Source organism: Branchiostoma belcheri, unplaced genomic scaffold, assembly GCF_001625305.1.
Source record: "Branchiostoma belcheri isolate BF01 breed outbred unplaced genomic scaffold, Haploidv18h27 scaffold96, whole genome shotgun sequence".
Taxonomy (NCBI): domain Eukaryota; kingdom Metazoa; phylum Chordata; class Leptocardii; order Amphioxiformes; family Branchiostomatidae; genus Branchiostoma; species Branchiostoma belcheri.
The window spans coordinates 303,888-313,409 of NW_017804642.1; the positions used below are offsets into that span (position 1 = coordinate 303,888).

Sequence of the window (9,522 nt, forward strand, 5' to 3'; positions counted from 1 at the left end):
GGAGGAAAAAAACAAATTTTGTTGCCCTCTGACAGTGGTCAACATGCCGAAAATGGGTAGAGATGGCCTTCACCATGCTGGAACGTTTGTGGCAGATAAATATAGAGACAAGACAAGGCTGTTTTGTCTTTTACTTTGATGCAGTATATTTCATTCCTTTTATATGTGATGGCGGCTGTGTATACTAGTATGCCATGTTCCCACTAAATCAAAACCATCTGTACTTTTAGTTTTACCTCCATGAACAATTGAGGTATTGTTTTTGGCGCGTCTGTGTGTGTGTGTGTGTGTGTGTGTTTCCGCACATTTATAGTCAGCATAACTTCAGAATGCCTTTATGGATTGTGATGATATTTGGTATGCTGGTAGGTCTTAGGAAGCCAAAGGTCAAGGTCAAATATGGGCCTCCTGGTGGCTGACCTTGGTACTGCAGCACAACTTTTGTATTTTGAGGGAAAACAGATGTGCCGATTATTTAACAAAAACCTGTTATTTTGTTCTTTACTGTAGTGTAGTGTACAGTGTAAAAACATTTACAAAAACTCATATAATTCATGGAGGTTTGAGATCTCCGAATTCTTGTTCAAAGTTGTTTCAGTGAGAAATGAATGTTGTTATAGTTGGCAGTTAGCTTAGCACAACAAAGTATCATTTCTTGTTTTACCAGGTTTATGATGTCAAGATTCCAAAATGTAGGAATCTTAGACCTGAGTACCATGGATTTCATCCAGCCTTTAACTTCCACTTGGAAAAACAGAGGTTCAACTTTTGGTAGCAAGAATTATACAAGCAAACACATTTATACACAATGATAGATCAACACAACCTTTTTTTTTTTAAGTTTCAAACTTTATTCAACTTAAACCCAACTGCTGTACAACACAGTCCTGTCAACTTCCAAAGGCTGGAACCAGTGAGATATGTACATATACTTTTGTTTCCAAGGTAAGGGTGAGTATGAAATGCTACAATACTTGCAGCGTTGTTTAGTGGTAGTGGCCATGTGTCAGAACACTTGTAAGCAACATACAGTATATCAAGATACAGGTTGGCCATATTTACTTAAAACAGTACGACAAGAGTAAGAAACCAATTCTGACCAGTAGTGGTGCATACCTAAACCCACATTTAGGTTCAGGTCCGGATTCAAGTCCAGAGGTTTAGGTTCAGTTCTGGACTTGTGAGTCCGGACCTAAACCCATGGTATATACAAAATTGCATGTCGGCAACCTTGCAATGTTGTCTGGGTGAAACTTTGGCCACATAACATGGAGGCCGGTACTTGACGATGCCCGATGGCAATGTTTTCTTGATTTCAGCAAAGATTTTGCAATCTACGGAAGGTTTTAGGTGGTTTGGAAAGAAAAGGGGTATGTGAAATGGTCTTTTATGGTAATAAGTCTGGACTCAGTTCTTGACTTTTAGTTTTTTTGGACTTGAACCTAAACATTCTTACAAGTCCGGATCCAAGTCCAGTAAACTGGTATGCACCACTACTGACCAGTGAAGTCTTGCTGACAATGCTAATCTGAATAGAACATGAAGATGTTAATGATATTTTAATGCCAAAGTCTTTTTTCTGTGCAGCTCAAGCCTGGAACAGCCCCTGATGAAACAGATAGAGGCGTCAGGATCTAGTCATTGTACACAAGTGAGGCTTGCTACATACATACATGTACACTACACACAGTAACAAAAATCTGTTGTCTGTTGTTAAGAGTTCAGCTACTTTTTGGTCCACACTGGTTCTGACAATTTTGTTAAGTAGACACAGACTATTAAAAACATCTACATCTGAAGCTTATAGTTTTTTTTCTTATTTTCTTAGATGTTCACAAAAATAGAGGCTTCATTTCTTACTTGTCAACAAAAGGTAGCACTGGACACTACTATCCCGGTATTAGTTACATTAGACAGTCGCTGCATCGGACAACCTGAGTTTCAACATGGGCCAGGCCCAGTCTTACATCTGTACACTTTTGTTCCCACCTCCTCAAGAGATGGTACAGTCTAGTTCTATACATGGGCTATCTCATTCAGAAAGTCTACGGGGGGAATCTGCACTTTACATTTTCAATCTGTTGGCCATTCACCTTTACATTTTGTGGTCTCCTTCTGTTCTGTCTCCCTAAACCTGACAATGGAACAGCCCCAAACGTGATGGTACAACCCTGTTTGAACATTACACACTAGTAGGACTGGACAACTTTAACAATTCCATCTCTCTCTTCTTCTAATCCTCTATACACAGTTGAGTCTCTGTTATGGGTTTCAAACTGCCTGCAGTAGAGACATGACTACCGTACTTCTTTTTTTTATTTACAACTATTAACTCTTTTCTGTCGTCTGGTTTCTTGAGACTACACTACCATACACTGTACAAACACACACACACACAGTGACACACTGAAAAAATGTTGAGCTTTTGCACTAAGATTTGAGTGAAAGACAGATCTAATGTACTCCCGATAGTTTTCAAATTTGAAGCCTGTGTCTTTATTTCTAAACAAGTTATATTCTAGGACAAAATAACATGTATTGTATCATTATTAGGGTAAAACATAAGGAATTGAATTGGACGTAGGAAACAATGATTGTTTTCAATACAACTACAAGTACATGTTGAATCTGAGTGCACTGATTTGGTCAGCTTTACAAAAAGAAAGCCCAGTCTAAGAGAAAATGTTTAGACTGAATACGGAAACAGGTACAGAAGTGCTTGAGTGACATCTGCAGTGTTTTAGTAGAATTTCCGCCTTCCCCTGCCTCGTCCCCGTGACCTTCGACCTCGGGAGGAACCATAACCACCCACATTCCAGGGTAGACTGAATTCTCTGGATGGAGGGACAGAAAAACAGCTCTAAGTCATAATATAACAAGGAAAGGGTACATAAAAACACTAACACATACCCCCTGTATTACTTCTTACTTAGAGTTAGAGACACTGGAATTGAATATGATATTGAGAACTTGGAAAAAGTAATGCTTGGCTATATAAAAGTTATGCTATGTAAAATAAGTAGCTGTTATAGTAACAGTAATTTGATATCTATACATAATATAATATACATTTAGTACATGTACATGTATATTTAGATTTAGATTATACCAGTGCAATAGCTCAATTGGTAGAGTGCTCGCTTTGTAACCGGGAGGTCGTGAGTTCAAACCCCGGCCGGGTCATACCAAAGACTTTAAAAAATGGTACACACTTCTTTCTCTGCTTAACACTCAGCACATATGAGAAAGAGTGTGGGAAGGTCAAACACACAGCAATACCAGCAGGCTAGCCCCCTGCTGTAGTGCCCTGCACAACTGTGTGTTGCCCAAGGGCTACGGAAATGGACATGGGCACCAAACCCTATGCTCTGCATAGAGCACGGGAGACATGTATACCTACATAGTAAATAGTACATGTACATGTTTTGTATGTGTGACACAAACCCAGAAAATTTAGCTCCGCACCCACCTTTTGGTGATAGAGGGTAGGGGCTGCCCAAAAGCTACCACTGGAACTGTGTCTCCTACCTCTACATAATCCACTGTGGACAGACAACATCATTCAACAGTTACACACAATACTAGTCAGTAGTGTGTAGCTACATAGAAAATTCAGGTCCAGATCTGGATCAGGTTCAGAGGATCAGGTCCAGGTCCGGACCTAAACCTGGACCTGATTATTGTACAATAGTACTACATGTATATCATATTTTGGAGCGCGAAACACGAGTACGTGTCACTCACTAGTATATTATATTCAACTTGTACAATCATATAATATTGTGTATATTGAAGCTGAACAGTTACAAAAAGAGACAAACATGGATTAAGGCCAATCTAGTTTGATTCAGGGTTATTTTCTTTACCTGCCATGGCCAGAATATCTAAAGATGTGTGTACAATCTACAAAAACGTACATCAGGTCCGATGATCCAGTTTTCGCGTTTCGTTTTTTTGGACTCGGTTCCCAAATGTTGTTTTTAAACCGGTCTGGCTGAACCGGTATCCACCCCTACTAGTCAGTCATATCCCAAACAAATCTATAATCAACAGAATATCAAATCCTGTATGCCTCAATTTAAAGACAAACCAATGAAGCTATGCACTGCACTTGTCATTGGTACAATCCATTTTTTGCTACTACATGAAGTAGTATTTCTGTACTTGACCAATGTAGATGCTTACTTTCTGTCCAAAATCATAATACTGTATGTAATTAGACCTGTACATATTATTAGGACTACCTTTGAATGCTATGAAGGGCTCGGAATTCATTTTTGGGAATAGGTGCACCATATAAAATAAAATAAGTAGAATGTCAGCAAAAACAAAAGTGTTTCATTTCTAAAGCAAAGTAGTACAAGTAGACACTTAGATGTTAAAAATATGCTGTATACTACTACTAGTATACATTTAACATCTTTACATATGTAAACTTACGAAAATATTTGGGCGAAAAAATTGGGTGCACATAGTGATGCATACCTAAACCCAATTTTAGGTTCAGGTCCGGATTCATGTCCAGAGGTTTAGGTTCAGTTCCAGACTTGTAAGTCCGGACCTAAACCCATGGCATATACAAAATTGCATGTTGGCAACCTTGTTGTCTGGGTGAAACTTTGGCCACATAACATGGAGGCTGGTACTTGACGATGCCCGATGGCAATGTTTTCTTCGTTTTGCAGCAACGATTTTACAATCTATGGAAGGTTTTAGGTGGTTTGGAAAGAAAAGGGGTATGTGAAATGGTCTTTTTAGGTAATAACTCCGGACTCGGTTCTTGACTTTTTGGACTTGAACCTAAACATTCTTACAAGTCCGGATCCAAGTCCAGTGAACCGGTATGCATCACTAGGTGCACAGCTCCAACATTAGGAGCACATGCACCCAGTATTTCGAGCCCTGCAATGTTAAGAAGAAGAAAGAACTTGGATACAAACCATCTTCAGGTTCAGGAAAGAAGGAGCCTATGGTTGGCTGGACCCAGATATTGTCACTGTTGCACTTCTTCATCATGTTTCGCATCAGCAGCTTTTCATACTGACGTTTCTCTCGGATTCTTTGGATGTCCCATCTGAAAGTTGCAATACCCAAAACATTGTTACTGAAGCACATTGTTACTGAAAGTTAGCTGAGTCGTTGCTGAAATCACCGACCTACAGAAACTGGTTGCCACCTTGCCGCGAGGCTATATCCGGCAGGACGACCAGGTCTAGCAAACAGCTACAAACTCTCAGACACAGAACTGTCCGATTCACTAAGAGCTCTATATACTATTTGACAAAGTTGCTGAACGATACGCAAGTTCTGTAACATACTGGTTGTTGTACTGGCCGAACAGGCTTTTCGTACTTTTGATATTGTATTTTTTATGTATATTGAAGTCTCAATTGATAATATTCTCAAGATTTTAAATTGTAAAAAAGTCTACAATTCAGCCATTTAGGCTGCCACCGACTTTTAAATCTGTATGTCTATGTATTTGTTTATGTGAATAATAAACCAGTCATCATCATTATCATCATCACATGTAAGTAGACTATCAAAAAGTGATTTCTTATCTCCACAAGTATCTTTTTATATTGCATTATATGTTTGTACTATACAGCCAAAGCAGACATTGTGACGTACACATTGATACATGGTGCAGTACCATGGTCTATGACAAACAAAAGGAACCTCTAACCTTTTTCTTTTCTTCTCGTCTAACTCCAATTTTTGGTGTCTTCGGTTGTATGCATCATCACTGATGTCCTGTAAAATAATGGTGAACATTGAAGCAAATTTTATGTCTTAATATTTCTAAAATTATAAGATTCTTTCCCTTTTTTTCTGGATGCACTACTAACTCTGTAGCTTCTAAAATTTCTTACTGGTTCATTTTTTGTGCTTAACAACTGTATTCTGAGACTGAGAGTTGGAAGTACATGTACGCAATTTTGCAACTCCTCCACGTACCTCAACAAAGTCTTTTTCATCTAAGGATGAAGTTGTCAGGTTGTTCACTCTCCATGGGGGCACTGGAAAGAAGGAAAATAATTGAATACAATGTAAATATGCCAGCATTAGTGCCTACGTCAAGAATTTCCACCATTCAACTTATTTCAACTCTTAAAATTTCTTCATTTTTCAAGCTGATCAACCTTTTCTGGCTTTCTCATCTAAAATTTGAGTGATGAAACATTGTACAATTACCTTTTCAACATTGACATCAAAAATAGAAGTTTGCTCATGCAAGTATTACTTTGTTAAAACTTAGTCACAACCTACCGACCCTAATTTTTTTTTCAGGACTGAAACAGGAAACACATATTTTTTCTTAGGCCTAAGCACTATTACTCACAGTGCAGATCATCCTTGGAGATTTTCTGTGGAGTTTTGACAGTTAGTACTGGTGATGGTGGAGCCTGGTGTAGGGAGCTGTAGTACTCCATAGATGTTCTCATTATCCCATCATTTCTGTCCTCCTGTGAGCTACCCCGACCGTCCACAGTTCTACCCCTGACTTCATGAGACTCCTTTATTTGTGATCGATGGGAAAAGTGAATCGCTCGCTTGATCTTCTTCGCTGCAAGTCTTCTGCCAAACGATGAACTATCCTGAAATGATCTGTGAAATCAGGTACAAGAGAATTAGAAGGAATGTGAGAGTGAGTTGGATTTGTATCAACACAAAATGCATAATCAGGACATTTTTGAAATATGGTAAAAGAAACATCATATGTACAGTAATTTGCCAGCAAATGTCTTTAATGTCCCCACCTTTATCATTTGTTATCATTTGTTTACTAGATCTATAATTTCTTTAATATTTATTTTAAGCTTGAGCCATCCATTTTGACTAAACATTTTTTTGATCACTTAAATTCATACTCCTCTTTCCAAGCCACCTAAAACCTTTCATAAATTGCAAATTCTGTGCTGCAAAATGAAGAAAACATTGCCATCGGGCATCGTCAAGTACGGGCCTCCATGTTATGTGGCCAAAGTTTCACCCAGACAAGATTGCAAGGTTGCCAACATGCAATTTTGTATATGCCATGGGTTTAGGTCCAGACTTACGAGTCCGGAACTGAACCTAAGCCTCTGGACTTGAATCCGGACCTGAACAACCTAAATGTGGCTTTAGGTACACAGCACTAGGCACAAACAAACAAACAAACAAACCTTTTGACCCCTCTCCTGAACGGCTGGGACTCTCTGCTGGTGCTGGGTTCTGATGACAACATCAGCGGAGAGGAGCAGGAGGAGGCGGGGCTCATGGACGACACGGACGGCGCCGCTTCCCGTTTCACCAGCGACATGCGCCGCTCCATACGCTCCAGACGACATTGCAACTGACGAGGGAGGGAAGAATATGAAGTTTTCATGAGACAGTTTCTTCAGCAGGCATGTTTGTTTGTTTGTATGTTTGTTTCGCATTACTGGCAAACCACCTTTTAGGCATAACACCAGTTTTGTACATGTACATGTACAAGCTGTGTAAGACCGGACTTTAATGTTTGAACCACTCACACTGGGAGGAACCCTACTCTTTTCAATAAGTGTGGTGGGACAGGGTTCTTTAACATGCGTGGGGTGTGGCTGTCCCCAAACACAGGACCTTCATTTAACGCCCTATCCGAGGGACGTCCCTAACCAAAGCTAGGTACTCATTTCCACCTGAGTCACGTGAGGAAAGATCGGTAGCATAGGGCAGGATTCAAACCCACGACCTCTTGGATCTGAGCCGAACACTCTACCATTATGCCAAACATTCTATGTGGCCCAAATGGTTTGATGTTGTCCTGATAACGATGTTGTTTTTACATCTACCCATACTGCCCAGAGCCACCCAGAATGCAATGGCACTTGTGAAATGGACTATGGGAGATATTTTCTCCATCATGGTTTGCTGCGGTTTGTTCTATTTGGAGGACAAGGGGTGCTTCAGTCTTTATAGGAGGGACTAATTTTACTATCAAAAAATTATCACCCTTTGAAGTTTCATCCTCAGGCACAGTATAGAGTCAAAAAGGACCAAATACATTTATGCCCAGAACATGTGTGAGATCACCAATTATTCCAATAGAAGCACTTCAATTTCCTTCCAAATGGGCTATAAATCCCCAGAGGGAATGTCCAGACAGTTTTTGCAAAGTTAGGTAAAACTGTGTGTAATGTTAGCAACTGTCAGCTACATTTTGGCATAACTTGCCTAACTAGTTGCTCCTTCTGTACTATAAACCAAAAAACTATACTGACTGAGAGTAATAATATTTCAGTTCTGTAGTATCACTATCAGGACAGGTGATTTTCTTCATATCATTATAGATTATACTGGCCTTTGCTCTTGAACTCTATGTACACTACATCAATAGTTATCAACAACCCCCACAAATTATGGTAGGTCCCAAAAAGTAGTCAGGTGACAAGTCTGGACCACACCATAATATTCACTTGAGTGATGATTTTCATTCAAATCAAAGATTCTGCCCAGTGTGCTTATCATATCAATATTCCAAATACAACAGTGAAAATCAAATATTTTGTGTTCAGCATATGGTGCGGAAATTGTTACGTTTGATATATTTTGTAAATATGTTGAAATAAAAGTGCTGTTGCTTTGAACCCCCTAAAATCCAACGTGGTTTTGCCCTATCGAATTGCATAGCCACGATGTGCGTCGGAGAGCCAACGTCATTTCAGCTACTTTGGCTCAGAGCAAGCACTTAGATCCAAGTACCATCCCAAAAAACTAGCCTTCTGTCTCGTCTCTTAGACAAACATCGAAATGTCCAGTCAAAATATATCTGGGTCACCGGAAGTGGATATCGCACGAACCGGAAGTGGCCGTTTTCCATCGTCACACAGTAGAAAAACAATGCGATGTGTGGCCACGCTCGGGCAACAATGGGCTCACGAAAGTCAACACACAACCACTAGACAACCTCAAAATCTTACAGAACGTTATTCCTATGTCCTCCCACATCGGAAATCCATGATGTCCCCGTATTCCTGTGACCCAATCAATGATGCGGACTGCGACCGAATTTCAAATGGTTGGTAAAGCCGGCCATGTTGGAAGCACAGACGGGATTTCGTTAAATTCCCCCTTCGCAAACACAACAAACCTGCGATAAAGATCACTTTTGGGTCAGAATTACTCCCCCAAAATGTCATAGAAACAGGTTACTGAGGTGTAAATAACGTTATGATAGGGATAAATGCTATAATGAGCGAGCCCGTGGCTACTAAACCAGCTGGCATGATCGGAGCAGTTGGAAATTCTACTGCCACCGGCCATGTTGGAAAATGGTTGGGTTTGTTTCCAACACCGATCTGACCACATATACACCCCTACACACTCAGACCAAACGACACTTTGACAAATATATCATAGATCTCTGAGAAAACTAGGATCTTGAGACTCACAGCTTCTTTGTCTTCCCTCTCTTTTGCTAATTGCTTCTCCTTCTGTTGAAGTTGTTCTTGCTGCTCTTGGATGAGGTCGAGGTGCAACAACAAAAGCTCCTTTCAATTG

General features: G+C 39.9%; 1 protein-coding gene across 1 annotated transcript; it reads right to left on the reverse strand.

The window, feature by feature from the left end:
• Positions 1-1,844: 1,844 nt before the first annotated feature.
• On the reverse strand, positions 1,845-9,522 carry LOC109461790 (male-specific lethal 1-like 1). Its single transcript, XM_019758192.1, has 8 exons — positions 9,414-9,522; positions 7,167-7,336; positions 6,344-6,609; positions 5,959-6,020; positions 5,687-5,754; positions 4,941-5,074; positions 3,470-3,542; positions 1,845-2,834 (listed from the first exon to the last, which is right to left on the reverse strand). The coding sequence occupies exons 2-8, from the start codon at positions 7,313-7,315 to the stop codon at positions 2,741-2,743; spliced, it is 846 nt and encodes a 281-aa protein (XP_019613751.1). The 5' UTR covers positions 7,316-7,336; positions 9,414-9,522; the 3' UTR covers positions 1,845-2,740.

Excerpts from the sequence above, each read along its gene's own strand:
- LOC109461790 (XM_019758192.1), bottom strand. The coding sequence starts at position 7,315 with ATGGAGCGGCGCATGTCGCTGGTGAAACGGGAAGCGGCGCCGTCCGTG. Across the intron at positions 5,755-5,958 it reads ATGAAAAAGACTTTGTTGAG|GACATCAGTGATGATGCATA; the intron begins GTACGTGGAGGA and ends ATTATTTTACAG. Across the intron at positions 5,075-5,686 it reads GACGAGAAGAAAAGAAAAAG|ATGGGACATCCAAAGAATCC; the intron begins GTTAGAGGTTCC and ends TGCAACTTTCAG.